This window comes from Herpailurus yagouaroundi, unplaced genomic scaffold (assembly GCF_014898765.1).
Source record: "Herpailurus yagouaroundi ecotype Mexico unplaced genomic scaffold, PumYag 164, whole genome shotgun sequence".
Classification (NCBI taxonomy): domain Eukaryota; kingdom Metazoa; phylum Chordata; class Mammalia; order Carnivora; family Felidae; genus Herpailurus; species Herpailurus yagouaroundi.
This window is the reverse complement of record NW_024412405.1, coordinates 496,864-512,737: the sequence shown is the minus strand read 5'-3', so window position 1 is coordinate 512,737 and position 15,874 is coordinate 496,864. Positions and strand designations below refer to the sequence as shown.

General features: G+C 60.3%; 1 protein-coding gene across 1 annotated transcript in view; it reads left to right on the top strand.

The window, feature by feature from the left end:
* TMEM255B (transmembrane protein 255B) overlaps nucleotides 1–15,874 on the top strand; it is a 39,677-nt gene that overhangs the window by 21,139 nt on the left and 2,664 nt on the right. The window contains exons 5-8 of the mRNA XM_040486994.1: nucleotides 6,789–6,869; nucleotides 9,124–9,209; nucleotides 10,330–10,489; nucleotides 13,121–13,264. Of these exons, the coding sequence (XP_040342928.1) occupies nucleotides 6,789–6,869; nucleotides 9,124–9,209; nucleotides 10,330–10,489; nucleotides 13,121–13,264 (471 nt within the window). The remainder of the gene's footprint in view (nucleotides 1–6,788; nucleotides 6,870–9,123; nucleotides 9,210–10,329; nucleotides 10,490–13,120; nucleotides 13,265–15,874) is intronic.

Here is a 15,874-nt window from a genome sequence, read left to right as displayed (position 1 = left end):
CCCTCCCTGCCAGTTTATAGTGTTTTATTGTAGCAGCTTGAGTGGACGAACAAAAATTGGTCCAAGAGTGGCGTGCTGCCGGGGGGCTCCCCAGGGCCGAACAAAGCCCCTGGTGGGGTGGTGGTGGTGGGGTGGCCCCTCTTGGGCCTCTGTGGAACGTTTGTGCCTCTGCCATCAGATGCAGGCGCAGGAAGAGTGAGACAGAGAGCATCACGGCGGAGCCGCCCAGGAGAGCCCTGGCCTGCACAGGTGGCCAGGCATCTGTGGGTCCTGAGTGGCCCCGGGCCATGAGGACCCGCTGGTGCCTGGAAGGGGCACAGGCCGGAGCCTGACCAGAGCCCCATGGTCGTCCCCGCCCCGGGTGTTCACCGGCATTTGTTAGGTCTTTACATTTATAGCACTTTTTAGGGGTCTCTGTATGCGTACTTTGTCCCAGACTTCTGCTTGTTTTTTATTTCTGGAAAGATCACTTGGACTGCGAGTCCCTGACCAGTATTTGCTGCCATGGTTCTGGCGTGCTGCTTGGTTAGCACAGAAAGCGTATCCTCCGATGCAAATCCAGTATTCGTTTCCGAGCCTGTTGCTGATGTCAGCAGGTCGTGCTGGACCTGGCCTTCTGCAATGCCCTCCAGCCATCAGCACCCACCGAGGGCTCCCCAAGCCAGGACGCAGGGATGGGTGGACAGAAAGCCTCTTGGGGCTCAAAACAGGCCTGCCAGGGGGTGATCGTCTCAAGGCCTTCTCAGGAGGAAACCCCACGTGTGCCCTCAGAATGCAGCTCTGTGGGGAGTGCCCCGGAGACAGATGCCCATCTGCTCAGTGAGGAGCCGGTCAGTTTAGAAACGTCTAGCAGACAGTGCTTCTCAACATGGGCTCCACCCTGGGGCAGACAGAGGAGTGAGTGGTGTCTGTCTGGGCCTGGCCGCACTTTTGTGCTGGTCTCTCTGTTCCAGGTGTTTCCTGGGTAATGAGGCCCATTCACACAGTGGCATCTGGTACAAAGAGTTAATCGCAGTTTTCTCCTGGCACGTCGGCGGGTCAGGTCTTCAGTAGGCCCAGACGGGGCGATATGTCTGATGTTGTGGAGAACAGCGTCCCTCATGGGGCAGAGGGCAAAGCATGCCAGGGAAGGGTCAGCAGGCTTCCGCCGGGGGCTTCGTGCAGAGCCTGGGTGGTTGTGAGGGCGCCCTCCCCAGCGGGGCCCAGCTCTCCGCTCCACAGGCCTTGGCGGGTCAGTGTGCCACTCTGCCCACTAAGCCAGGTGCTACCAGCCCGGAGGACTCAGGAGTGTGTGTGGAAGCGTCCCGAGTGTAAATATCCCCTTGTCAAAGTTCTTTCCCTTCTAAAAATGCACAATTAACATCTCTTGAGAAGAAGATGTGATGATCCCATTGTGGTGTGAGTGTCCCTCTGCTTCCAGGAAGGACAGGGAACCCTGAGAGGCAACCACCCCATCCTATGAGCCAGCATGCTGGCAGACGGAGGCTGGCACTTGGCCCCCTTGGCCATAGGCCCAAGTCACCAACACAACAGAAAGTAGAGCCTCACGGCAGCAGGATGTGTGACCGTGGCAAGGACCCCAGTCGCGGCCTGAACTGTGACACAGAAGCGGCTGTCCCCATCCCTGCCCTACACGCAATCTTCAAGCACGTCCTTACAGAACAACAAGACCCAGAGGCAGATGCTTAATAATAAAGGCAAATAAAGTGGAAATTTAGGAGCTGGGGGACCCTCTGGCCTGCCTGAGTCCTGCCCGCCATGCGGGACCTGCCTCCATCCTGAGGAACAGGGCTCCCCAAAGCCTTGACCTGGGTGGCAGGGAGCACATTTCTGCCTGAGGCCCAACACGGGGACACTCTCTGTGCTTGTTCTGTGCGATGGGACGTCCATTTCCAGCAGTGAGGACCCGTCTCTCGAGGGGCAGCTCAGCTCAGCCTTCCTGCCGTCAGAAGAGGCAGCATCGATTCAGGAAGGTGGAAAGGGTCTTGTGCCCGAGGTTGGCCCTAGGGGGCTCCAGGTGCCTGGGCCCCCTCCAGCACACTGCACCCCCATGGCCCGAGCCTCTGCCGAGAGGGCCCATTGGCTGCGGAGCCGGTGGAAGTCGGGCCAGCTTCCTACTTGTGAGGGGGGTGCTCCTCTCCCAGGGAGTGGATGAGGATGAATAGAGTCATGGGTCCTGGTAGGGCCACGTGAAGGAAGGACCACCCTTTCCTGGGCAGACTGCGTTCCTTCCGTTGAAACAAGGTGTGGACATTTCGGAAACCACAGGCAGAGTCTGGCCAGAGGGTTTCACGTGACCAGTCTTTTTTTCCCTTTATTTTTCCCTCTATTAAAAACAAAGCCAGTAAAACTGGGTTTTACTGAGAAGGGTTACGGGGTGTTTGAAGATGGGTGTCTTCCCTCGGCTCCAGTCCCTGCCTGGCTACTGACCCGGGGGAGAGTGGGGCCAGGGGAGCGTGGTGAGGGAGGCTGGACACACCTTTTTTTGTCCGGAAAGGAGCCCAGGCAGTGTGACGGATGGCTCTGGGTCCCCAGCTCCTTGCGGGGCAGAACGGGCTGGGGAGGGGGGCAGGGGTCCAGACTTAGTACCTTCACCTCTGCCCTCAGAAGGCAAAGCACTCAGCATTCTCTGTCCTCAGTGTGTCCTACATACATTTTAAGGTTTCTTAGTTTTTTTTTTTTTAAACTGCCGCACCTGGTGTTAATCCTGGGCTATCCCACGTGTGCCTTACAGAACTCTGTTCTTTCCACTTTTCTGCAAGTTTGAAATTATTTCCAAACAAAAGATTTCAAAAACGCCAGGACCAGGTGCACGTCCTCATTGTCCCGGTCTGGTGTGGCTGTCCCAGCCTCTGCAGAGCTCGGGCTCCACCACACGCTGAGGGGTCGCTGAGCCCCCCGCACGTGACGTGAGGGCCTCCTCCCCACAGCCTCCCTCGCACACTCCTCCTCATTTATTCCTTAGCTCGGTTTCCTGCCTTCCTCTGGCTGCACACGGCCAGCGTCTGAGGGCCGGCCCGTCCCCCCTCACGGGGCATGTGCACCGGGGAAGACGTGAACAAGGGTACGAAGGAGCTGAGTTTCCAGGTTGAAAATGTCCAGCCTGACTCTGCAGGGTGGAGAGTGATTGTCTAACAGGCTAACAGGTGAAAAAACCAATTCACCAAAGGCTCTTTCCTACCCGCTTTTTTTTTTTTTTTTTTTTTTTTTTTGAGAGAGAGAGAGGGCATGTGCATTGGTGGGGGAAGGGCAGAGAGAGAGAGAGAGAGAGAGAGAGAATCCTAAGCAGGCTCCATACCAAGCCTGATTTGGGGCTTGAACCCACGACCGTGGGATCATGGACTGAGCTGAAATCAAGACGGAGCCCCCAAGGTGCCCCTCTTTCCTAGAAACTTGTAACCGGCTTCCAGCACTTCTCAAAATTATGATTTTGAGATGCCAACACTGGGGGACAAAATGTGGGGAGAATGTGACCAGGATGACAGGATGTGGTGCCGGGTGTGGTGCAGAGGCCCAGCGGCACTAGGCCTGCAGGACTCACGTGGTCGCTGTGGCTCCTCCGCGTGGCACACGTCTGGTCTGACACACGTATGAACAGTGACCGTGTGACTGGACCTTGGGGACTGGTGTCACCACCGGGTCGGACCCAGCCTCACCTCAGTCCACGTCTGGCTCATGTTCTCTGTTGCAGGCTCTCTCCCTGTGCACTCGCTCTTGCTCCTGAGCTGAGCCCCGAGGGCTTGGGGGCGGGAGATGGCTTCTGGAACCCCGGTTTCCGAGTGAAAATCCCAGCCCTGCCGTGTGCATGGGAGTCTCCCGGCCTCGCCTCCCACTCGGCACTCATTGGAGAGAAAGTCCCTTCAAAACCACTTGCTTCCCAAGGGGGGCTCTCTATGCAGCTGCAGGCGTGAGCAGAGAAGGCATGTCCTCCCTCGGTCTCTGTCTTTCTCAGATGCCTGGGACTTCTGGAAGGTCGCCCCTGGCAGGACATCTGTCAGCCGTCAGCCCACCTGTTTCCACCCAGAGGGGCCTCCGGCAGGTCTTCTGGGCTGCTGGACTCATGGCTCTGGTCCACCACGGGGGCCATGGCAGATAATGGGGTCAAGACAGACTTCTCTCTAGCACAGCCACTTTGCGGTTGCCCCAGAGTGTTTAGTTTAGTGCTGGTTTGGGACACCTGCAGGGACTGGACACACTGCGCTGATGGTAGGGGGCATGGTGTCCTTCTCCTCCTGCTGGCCCCAGTGCCTCTGTTCACAGCTGCTCACCAAAGTCCTGCCCTGCCAGGCATGCTAGAGGCTGGGGCGGCGCATTAGGTCTGTGGCCATGTGGCCTCTGCCATGGCTACTGAGTTCAGCTGCTACAGCACAGAAGCAGCCACAGACGATATGCAGACAAATGTGCATGGCTGCGTGCCAATAAAACTTTATTTACAAAATCAGGTGGTGGGCCAGTCATGGCCTGAAGGCCACCGTGTCCCCCTACAGGAGACACACGGGGTTTTAACTGAACTTTAGTGACTTAGAGTCTCATGTTAGTATGTGGAGGGTCTTAACACTAATTTACGTAGAATGGTCAAGAAATAAAAACCGTGTCATAGTGGTCTTTTTTGGTTTTTAAAGTTTACTCATTTATTTTGAGAGAGAGAGAGAGAGAGAGAGAGAGAGAGAGAGAGAGGATCCCAAGCAGATTCCACACTGTCAGCACAGAGCCCGATGTGGGGCTCAAACTCATGAACCGTGAGATTATGACCTGAGCTGAAATCAAGAGTCGGACGCTCAACCGACAGCCACCTGGCGCCTCTCAGTGGTCTTCCTGAACACCCACTGCCCCTTTTCCTGGGCCAGAATGACGCTGACTCCGGGATCTGGCCCCAGAGAAACGCTATTTCCAGTGTGATCGTAAATTCGGAGAAGTCTTTGTGGCAGGTGCAACTAAAATGGTCGCAGTTGTATTTAATTTGAACTATTAAGAATTTTTTCACCCTGATTGGACACTGAAGGTCAGACAGGAAATGAAACCAGCCACTGGTGCTTCTGTGTTAGCAAGAGGATTTGCGGCCAAGTCCGAGTCTCACACCAGCTCTCCGTGTCTGACTTAATGAGGTGCGGAGCCAGGAGCCGCGGCGGCCTGGGAGTCTGTGCCCCTGGAGCCCTTGTGCGTGGCGGCCTCAGTAGGCGGCCTTCGGGAGGTGATCAGGGCCAGGTGAGGCCCCCCTTGTGGGATTCCTGTCTGCAGAGAGAGACCAGAGCCCACGGCCTGCCCGGTGAGGACAGGGTGGGAAGAGGCTGCCACCACGAGGGCCGTCAGAACAAATGTCTGCTGTTCAAGCCTCTGCGACTTGCTACTGGGCCCAGCCGACCGAAGCAGGAGCAATGTTGGGATGTCCCCAGGCCGGCAGCCAGGCCTCGAGGGGGCTGGACTGGGACCTGGACAGGGTGGCCCATGTGTCTGACCCTTCCAGACTCAGAAAGGGCGTTTCCCTGTGGTTGTCGGCGGGAGGAAGGGCACCGGTCTAGCAGAGCCGGCAGGATGCCACTGTCACTCGGTGCTGCCGGTGCTGAGAGTCAGTGGGACACTGAGCCAAAGCTGCTGGAACGAGGCCCTGTTGGCATGACATCCCAAAGGGAGGGGCCGAGCGGAATCGGCAGGTGCCTGGGGGTGAGGGGGGCTCAGGGGCTGCAGGCCCATCACCGCTGCTCACCGCGGGGCCTCAGGGCACCAGCCCCTCTACCCTGCCCCCTGCACAGCCCCATCGTCTGCCCGGCACCCATCTGCCGTGCTCTGTGTCTGTCTCCCTTGGGCTGCTCAGGGCGTCCAGACGGGCCTGGTGTGCGCGCCCCGTCCTCATCTGTTGCCTGCAGTGCGGTCCCTGGTGGTTTCTACGCTCATCTTGGGTCAGAGATGGGAGTGCACTTGGAAGTAAGAACGGGTGTGAGGCCCTAACTGTGCACCTCACCAGTCGCACAGGCTCCCGGGCCTCACCGGTCTCTGCCACGGCGGGTACAGGTGCCTTGTCACCTGGAGGGTGTGTCTCCTCCAGCGGTCAGCTGGGGACGGGGCCTGTGTCTAACCCCGGTACCATCAGAGTCTGGCTCCGCATCTGCTCTGTGAATGCTGGGCACAGACTTGTGGATAGAAAATTGAACAGGGCCGTTGGTAGGCATGTATGCAGTGGTTGGTGGATGGAGGAAAGGATGGAGGGACAGAGAGAAGAAGCAGGGAGGGGGGCGGGAGGGCAGGGAGGAGGAAGGGTGGGGTGGAAGAGGGCAGGGAGAAGGAGGGAAGAGTGGAGGGAGGGCGGGGAGAAGGGGGTGGGGTGGTGGCAGGAATGGTTGAGTGGATGGTCAGGTCAAGGACTGGGTGGGTGAGTGAATTAACAAGAATCCTTTTTTCTCCCTTCCTAGTAGAAAACAAATGTTTTGTTTTAGAGAAAGAGGCAGGCACCAAGGGGTGTCCTTGTTCAGGGCAGAGGACTGCACCTCAAAATGTCCGGCAGCCGCCTCCTCTCGGCTGCCCATGTGATGCTGGTGACAGGGGGAGGGGGATCAGCCCAGCCTTCCGGGCAGGTGTGTGCCCCCCAAGGCATCTGCTCTGGTGTCCTGGACACAGTGGCCCAGCTGCCCTGGAAGAAGCCATGGCATCTCCCACTCTGTGGCCCCCGCCTGACAGACTCCAGTGGCTTCCTTAGGCTCAGAGCCTGGGGCGGATGGGTCTGAAATAGCCAATGGCCACCCCTGGCCCAGGGATGAACCTCCTCTATCGCTCTCGTGTGTCTTTGTGTCTAGGAGCCCAGGCCGCTGGCTGCAGGAAGATGCCAGTTTTTCGCCAGTGAGGTGGGTTACGTGCACGACGCCTACCAGACAGAGGTATGTAAGGCGGGGGTCCGTGAGCTTTCGCTGTGCTAATCCGGGTCCCCCAGGCATTCTGTGCCCCAGGCCAGGGTCTGGATGCACAGCCTCCTGACTGCCGCTCTCTGTGAGCACCCGCGCTCTGTTCCAGCCAGCACTGGCATTTCATGCATTGCACCCTTGGGGGGTCGCAGCTGCTGGCCGTCCCGTGCAGGACGCACAGCAAGCTAGCAGCCCTGTCTGGGCGGGTGTGGCACTGTTAACAGCTGCAAAGCACAGTTGGGTCGGCTGCATTTACCTTGGCTGAGAGGCTGGTCCCTGGGCCACTCCCCATGCACGAGACGCCAGGAACAAGAGTGCAGGATGGACGGCATGCCCTCCCTCTCAGGCTAGCCCCGGAAGCCGTCTTGCCCCAGCTCTGCATGAATGCATCAGCTGCACTGAGCACGGCCTCCCAAACTGTGCAAATGTCCAGGAGGAGCTGAGAGCCTGGACCACACACCTGGCCAGGTCCCCACGTGGCTTGTGCAGGCTCCTCGACCTCGGGGCCTGGAGGGTCCCTGCTGCCCCTCCAAGGGGGCAGCATTTTTCTCCAAAGGCTGACCCCAGCCTTCCTGGCCTTTTGCCTGGTGGGGGGAGCCTGGGGACTCATCCTGTCCGAGGGCATCATGGGGCTCTCCAGGCCCTACCCGTGCACCCCACCCATCCACAGACACTTCAGCCGGCCGCCCTTCCTTCCTGCTCCCTTCTACTCCTGGCGTCAGGGAGAGGCAGGACCCCTTCCTGAATCCCATCAGTCAGGCTTCTGAGGACAGGCCCACGTGTCCGGGGCTTGGCCCTTGCTCCCGACCCTCTGTCTCTTAGAACCAGCCCAGGGGCTTGAGCAAATCCTGACTCTGGGTCCTGCCTCAGGTTGTTGATTCAGTAGACACAGGATTTGCAAAGCTCCCTGAGGACTCAGGGACCCACGCTGCCCGCACGGCTCTAAACCAGGGCCAGCAGCTTGCCCCATAAAGGGTCAGTAATATTTCAGGGTTTATAGGCCAAGTGGTCTCTGTCCCAGCTACTCGACCCTGTCTCTCTGGTGTGACAGTGGCCACGGGCAAGGTGTTGTCAGAGGAGCGTGGCTATATGGAGCTTCGCCTGCAAAGCAGGCAGTGGGCCAGGCTGGGCTGGAGACCCTTGCTGGCTGACCAGTTCTAACCTCCGTCCCATGTGGTTGCACACTTCTTGGGAGGGGACGCTTAGGGTCAGGCCTCTTGACCTCCAGATCCCCGGCCTGTGGCGCTGACCTTCCCACCAGGCACGTGCAGCCCTCCCTCCTCCCCATCAGCCTCCAGCCCTGCCCCTCCCAGGGCCCTTTTTCATTTCCAGTGAGCCTCCCTCCTGCCCTTGCTTGCACACACCAGAGCGTCCCGTGGCCTGCAGCCACAGGACCCTGAAAGGAAGTCCACAAGTCCAGTGGTTCTGGAGGTGTGGCCAAAGAGGGGCCAGGGCACCGGGGACGGTCCGAGGGCCTCTGGGGTGGGGCCCCGCTCCCTCACCTGTCCTGGGCCAGCTGAATCCTTGATGAGAGCCTGGCCCACCAGCCCTCAGCACACCATCCTCCCTCAGAAGTGTCTCCTCCCCAGATGGCACCATCTTCCCTCTGAAGGGGGGTGGTCTCCACCCGGGTTACCTCCCACGTGTGGGCGGCATGGCTGTGTCACGTGTTGAAAGCCCTGGGGGAGGGAGGAAGGCACATGGTTTTGCCTAATTTTGCTCTTTTGACATCAAGTCTCCCAACCACTTGCCGTGTCTTTGCAGCAGGTGCCCAAGGGGAGGCCTCCACGTGGCTTACACAGGGCTGGCGTGGCAAGGTCGGGCTGCTGGGAGCTTGTGGCCCTATGTGTGGTCACCTGGAGGTGTCCCCACCTGTCCCACCTGTCCCCACCTGGAGACGTTCCCACTTGTCCCCACCTGGAGCCGACCCACCTGTCCCCACCTGGGGGTGTCCCCACCTGTAGGCACAGAGCCTAGAGCCCTCTCTCTCTCCTTGTCCACCAGACATTGGCTGCCTGGACTCCCTGGTGGCCAAGCCTGGTCCTCTGACCCTCCAGCAGGGGGAGGTCCTGCCACCTGCAAGCATGTGGAGGGTCAGGAAATCTGGCTCGGGAGGAGGAGCTCCTGACTGACCCAGGAGCAGTGGCTGGGCCCTAGCCCCCGGGGAGGCAGCCCTGCCCACTCCAGGTCAAGGAAGGGCAGACACCTGACAAGGTCTCTCTGCTGGCAGGTCACCTGTCACTCCTTTAACGGCCAGTGCCCGCTGAAGGTGAAAAGCAGCACCTGTTACTGCTGTGACCTCTACAATTGTCAGAGGTGAGGGCCGGGGCCCAACTGGGAGGCAAGCAGTCCCTCTCCTGGCCCCTGCCCCACAGCCCGTGTGAGGGAGGGGTTCTCATCTCACAGATGGGAAACTGAAGCTGCGTGGGTGGGGGGAGGGACAGGGAGGGACACAGCCTCCTGCCCCATGGTTGCAGCTCTTCCTCGAGCCTGTGTGTCTGGACGCCCAAGTTCCTCAGTGCTTCCTCCCTGCTTGGCTGGGGCAGGCAGCCGGGGCGGGCTGCAGAAGGTCCCCCTTCTCTTCATCTGCGGGCAGCGGAGGACACTCTTCTGTGATGTGGACTGTGAGAGCTTCCTCAGGACAGGCCCTGGGTTCTTGGTGCTCAGGCTCGCTCACACGGAGCCGCCGGTGTCCATCCTTAAGGGTCAGGCTTCCTACTAAGGCCCTGGGCACCGGTTTTGTGTTAATAGCTTGAACACCTACATTAAAACCAGCAGGCTTTCACATCTGCTCCTTGGGGATGCCTCTCTTGAATTGCTGAAAACTCCGGGGCTTTAAGCTACAACCTCTTTCCCCCAAAGATGGTTCCCTCCCATTTCCAAGCAAGAGCGGCTAAAGCAGCACGTGTGCGGGTCACCGTCTCCATGCAGTCCTGAGGGCCCGGCTGCAGGCCCTCGGCCACAGCACCGTGGTCCAGCTACGCACAGATGGCCACAGTCCCGTGTGGGGAGGGCCAGGATGAATCCCCTGTGGGCTCACCTTCCTGTGCTCCCTGCCAAGGCAGCCGGGTACAGAGGGCTCCGTGTCAGGCCTGCTCGCTCCGAGGGTGCCCTTCTGCCTGCGCTTGTGTTTGGGGAGTGGACTTGGGTGGTCCTTCCTGCTCTTTGGGGGCCTTCCTGCTCTTTTGGGGGCCAGGCCTGCTCTTGGGAGGCCTGGGCTCTTTCCCTGGAGAGATGTCCAGATGCCCTGGGGAACAGCCTTCTCGCCATGAACTCAGGGTGCTGCTGGGCTGGTTCATGAGGGGCAGTGTCCCCCAACCCGTCCCCCGCAGCACCAACAGAGCCCGCGGGGCCTTTACGGCCGAAGACTACAGCCTGTCCAGGAGCAACTCGCAGGCTGTGGCACTGGCTGTGACCTGTTCCCCTCCACCTGCAGCGCTGAACCTTCTCCCACCTACTACGAGTTCGTGGGCGTGAGCAGCTGTCAGGACGTGCTTCACCTGTACCGGCTACTCTGGGCCTCAGCGGTGCTGAACGTCCTGGGTGTGTTCCTGGGCATCCTCACAGCAGCTGTCCTGGGGGCCTTCAAGGACATGGTGAGTAGGGCCCCCTGGTGCTGGCCCTATGGACAGCTCGGGGCTCTGGGGCCTGTGTCCTCTGAGGTGGGCAAGGCGGGCCTCCTTATCGTCACTAACAAAGGAGGAAAAGGAGGCTCATGGAAACTGCCAACCGTCTGTTAGGGCGACAGCAAGCCTTCACTGGTCGCGTCCAGAAGCAGCTACTCTAGGACGTGTGCTGCCATCTAGGCAGCCGCTAGGGTGTGTGGGGACATGCCATTGGACAGCTGTAGGGCTGGGCACTAGGGCAGGCGGGGGCCGGGGCGGGGGTGGGGGCGTGCCGTCCAGGAGCTGTAGGGCCGGGTGCTCCTGGCAGGGATGGGGAAGTGTGATGGGAGAGCTTTAGGGCTGGGTGCTCTGGCAGGGGTGGGGAGCCTCCCCGCAGGAAGCAGCTTACACGTGGAGCTGGGTAGTGCAGGACCCTTGTCCCCTCTTCTCCCTGAGACTGCTTGTTCCAAACTAGAATTCCTGCGCTGCTCGGCTGGCCCCTCCTGGGGCGGGTCGTCCTTGGTCGTGGAGGCATGCCATGGGGTCGCCCCCACCTCAGGTCACGGACTCCAGAGAGCACCCAACACCCATTTGAGTTGGGAAAGGGTTCCGTGCCTTCCACGCTGGCAGGAAGTGGTCTGCACAGGGTCATGGATGTTTCTGTGGAAGCCCACTGCATCCCAGTGTAGCCGGTTCAAAGTGTTCAGTCTTGCTGGTTTCTGGCTAAAGAGGGCTAGATCATAGACGGGAGGCGGGGTGTGTCCGCTTAGACCTTTGTCATTCCCGCAAACCTGGTGAAGGTTGATGGGCCGCCCCAGGAGGGACATCAGCCCCGCGGGTTTTATGGAAGGGACTGGAGTTCATCAGAGTCTACAATAAAGCTGCTGGAGTGTTTTGTCGAGAATAAAATGATGCCTCGGAAGGGCCACCAGTCACAATGGGCCACAGAGCTGTGTCTACACTCCGGATAGTTCTCTCATGCGCACCCACAGCTCTGGGGCATTGAATGAAAGAGGGGAGGTGATTCCTTAGAGGTTTACACCTACTGAGTAGTCTTATACGTCTAGTGGATTTTATAGCTTAGAAATCATCTTGAGGAATGCAGGAGCTTCATGAGCAGCCCAGGCGGCAAGTCCTCACACATGGCCGGCCCGGGCAAGAGGGTGGACCCGCCGGGGCCAGACCGGCAGGCACGGGAGAGAGAGCAAGGCCAGGCTGGGCCCCCAGCGTCCCCCGCAGAGGGCTGCCCATGCCGACCCCAACCTGCCCACCCTCCCGAACCCCGAAATGGCACAAGCACAGAGTAAGGTCCAGCGAGCCCCTCTCCAGCCCATGGCATCATCTGCACCCCTTACCCTGTGACCAGCCCTGTGGGCCCAAGCCCCCCGGCCACCAGGGGCAGCTGTTCCTCCTACCGGTTGTCCCCCCACCCCTGCACACCAGGCCTTGGTCCCGGGATGCTCTGCGCACACCCTCTCCCCCCAGCACACCAAGCCTCCATCCCGTGATGCTCTGCGCTGCCCCTCCCCGCCCCCCCCTTAAATACCAGGCCTGGGTCCTGTGATGCTCTGCGTGCCCCTCGGCATGCTGCACAGCTCTGGTCTGCCCCGACAGCCCTTAGCTCAACCCGGCACACACAGTAGGCACGCAGTAGGGTTTGTTCACGGACGTGGCAGCAGAGCGGTCGGGCCCGTGAACCTAGCCCTGAGTTTTCCATCTTCCTTCTGCACCCTTATTCGCCCCTCAGAGTGTGCAGAGGCGGCCTGGGCGGGCGGGGCCGGGAGGTGGCAGGTGCCAGACCTTGGAGCTCCACCTCCAGGGACCTGCAGGTGCGGGCAGACCTGGGTGCCCTCTCTGCTTCCACTGCTCCCTCCCCTCTGCTCGTGCCCTGCACTCCCACTGCTCAGGACCTACCTCTGCTCCCCATCAGTGGGGGTGGTGAGTTTCCAGATACGCTGTCGGCTCCCGAGGCCCCTTCCTGAAGCATGGGGCCTGAAGCGTGGTGTCAGATGGGAATCCAGGTCTGTCCTGGTGGGAGGGATGCACCTCAGGTCCGGGAGCCCTTGAGCCTCCCTCTGGGGAGGGGTCTGTCCTATGCCCCCCCCCCCTTGGGGCCACAGGTGGTGGATGGCCCAAGTCCTGTTTTCCTCTGGAGAGTTGGAACCATCTGGGTGAGCTAACAAGAGCAGGGCCCCGAGGGGCTGGGACGCTCTGGTGTTATTTGCACATCTTTGGAAATCCCCACGACCATGCGGTGTAACCCTGTGCTGTGCTGCCTGGGGAGCACATGTGGGGGGTCAGCCCTCCTGCCGCTGCAGCTGGGTGGACACTCCTGGGACACGAGGTCTCTGGAGAGGAGAAGCCAGCATTTTCCTTGCCTTTTCAAATAGAAACCAAAGAGATCCTGGCCTCATCTGGCATCTTGGTGGGTCCCTGGGACAAATAGAAAGGAAAAATAAGCCCTACTTTTAGGTGTTTAGTTTTGATCTGAGGGCATGGTCTCTCACTTGCAGGTGTCAGATGGGGATGGTATGTGGATGGGGCTCTGCAGGCTTGAAGCCAGGGGTGCCTGCCTTCCGGAGGGCCGCTGACACGTGTCCGTTCTCTCCATTCTTTCGGCAGGTCCCTCTGTCCCAGCTGGCCTACAGCCTCTCCGCTGCACCCCAGATCCTCTGCAACCCTGCCCAGCAGGTCCTGGCCTACACGGGCTTCTGCCCGCCATCTGCACCCCTCCCCACCTGCTCATCCTACCCTCTGCCTCTGCAGGTAGGCTCAGTATCTCCTGGAGGAAGCCCGTGTGCTCACATTGTGGGCAGTGGTCATCCAGGACAGCCGTGGTCAGATGAGACATGAATGGGGGCTCAGGTTGAGGGAAGATGGGGGCCCACAGCCTTCCCTGCCCCCAGTTTAGTAACGGGGTGGCGAAGCCAGCCTGGACTGGCGAGAGGGCTGGGAACGATGTGAGGGGGGCATGGTGGACACCTCCAACTGTCCCCACCCTTCCTGACGTTTTGAGCTCCTTTGCTCCTTGTGGCCCTGGTGACCCAGACTTTGGTGTTGCCCGGGCTGTGAGCCTTTTCTGAGCCAGGCCCGGGTCCTGCAGAAGTTCCCACCATGTCCTAGCCAGCCGCGGAGGCCTGTGAGTACTTATTTAGGGGGAGCCGTGAGCCTTGCCCCCAGCCACACCTCACCCCCAGAAGTGGCCACCTCATAGGGCAAACCCAGCAGGACACGCGGGCCTTGGGGCTGTGTGGTGGGGGTGAGCCCTTGTCCCGAGATGGGTGCTCCCCTGGGGCTCCAGTTGTGGCTTTGTTGGGGAGCCCACGTGCCTGCCAGCTGGCCATCCTGGGGCACAGAGGCCTCACCAGTCTGCCAGCATGAGAAGCTGGGCATGGGTGCGGGGGGCTCTCTGGAGCCCAGGACGTGGGGTGCATCACGCAGAGGAAGGGCCGTCTGGGGGCAAGCTGAGTGGTGTTCAGGCCTCCTGGTCCAGCAGGGCGGGCCCCTGTTCCACGTGCCTTGACCATGAGGCTGGTGGCTGTGCTCTCTGGGAGTGGGTGTGTGTAGCCTTCGAATCCCGAAGGGGACCCGACCCAGCAGTACCCCCAAAGCCCAGCCCCCTCTGGTCTCTGCAGGGACATGCCATGTGGCACCCCCTCCCTCCCAGGAAGCATCGGCCGGGTCCTGAGTGACGCCAGGCCCTGGTCCTATGGGGACACTAGGGTGCTCGCTGCTGTGTCCATGTGAGGCCCTCCTCAAGGGGTCCAGAGCGTCTTCTCCACATCTGTGACACGGGGAGGGATGAGATCAGGGCTCAGGAAACGACAGTGTTTGCCCACAACCCTATAGCGCTCACCCCCAAGGACAGGCACCGCCCTGAGGCACCGGACACCGCCTTCCCAGATGCCCAGGGGGCCACACGTGGCAGCATTATCTTCCCAGGAGCATCGCCCACATCTGCCCTTGGGTATCCCCTCTGGTCCCCGCCATGGTGAGGACCACGTGGCCTTGGCCGTGGCCTGTGTCCTGAAGGCTCTGCTCTGCCTCCCCATCCCCTTAGCCTGCCAAACCCAGAGCGTGAGACCCACAGCTGTAGGGAGGCTGGACCCGTGGGCGCTGGGCCCCCTTTGGTGACCAACCACAGTGCCGTGTCATCCACCCGAGTGTAAGCAGGACTGGCCCAGGTGTGGCTCATCCACTCCAGGGAGGGGAGGCATGGCCCTGAGCTGTGGTGCGTGCTGTAGGGTGGGAGGCAGTCCTGCCAGGGCCCTGGCCCGCATCCGACGTCTCCCACAAGCTTGGCCCCGGGCGCACCCCAAATGCCAGGCCTGACTTGCCCTGGGGGCCTGACGGTCTTTGGGGCAGGCAGCTGCGGGGGACCCTTGCCGAGTCTGTGTCCTGACCTCAGGCCCCAGGGCGGGTGTCCTGCTCTTACAGGTTACGGTGCGTCTCCTCAGCAGACGTGCTCCTTGTGGGACCTGGGCATGGTGGGGTCCTTCCACGTGTGGCAGTGGCCTTCCACGTGTGGCAGTGGACTTCCACGTGTCGGCTTTATTTCTGTGCCACATTCCACCCCCAGTCACCTTCAGGGCCTCTGACTTGTCGCGAACACAGATGCTCTCTCTTTGCCCCGGGGGCCTGGGTCCCCCCCCCCCCCGCCTCTCCAGCCTCCATCTGCAGCGTGCGCGGGGGCGTAATTACATATGTGCCCACGCCGAGATCTGGGGAGATGACCGGTCAGGGGCCTCCAGGTGTCCCCCGGGGAGAGAAGCAGAGCCAAAGCGGTCTCCGTGACCAATGGAGAGGGAAACGGGGTGCTCCAAGTGCCGTCATTGGCAGCAAAGTACACCCCATGCAGTAGCAGGGAGCAGACGGTGGTCAGGAGCAGCGGTAGTCAGGGCTGTTTGGAGCCATTCGTCAAAAGGAAGACCTTAAAGGGACCCCACCTCCCTGCTCCCCAGGTTGCCTGGCCAGGACATGCAGGACGGCTCGTCTGCTTCCCTGATGGGGCTGCCTGTGTGGACAGAGCTGTCCCAGTGGGGCCCTGTCTGCCAGTGGTCTTCCTCAGGGCTCACAGAAATTTCCTTGGTGATCTGTAGTGGTTTAGTCTGTGGTTCATGGTGGTTTAGTCTGTGGTCTGTGTTTACTCCGTTGTTGGTGGTGGTTTTCTCTGTGGTCTGTGGTGCTTTAGTCTGTGGTTCATGGTGGTTTAGTCTGTGGCCTGTGGTGCTTTATTCTGTCCTCTGTGGTGGTTTATTCCATGGTCTGTGGTGGTTTAGTCTGTGGTTCATGATGGTTTAGTCTGTGGCCTGTGGTGGTTTATTCCATGGTCTAAGGTGGTTTAGTCTATGGTTCATGATGGTTTAGTCTGTGGTG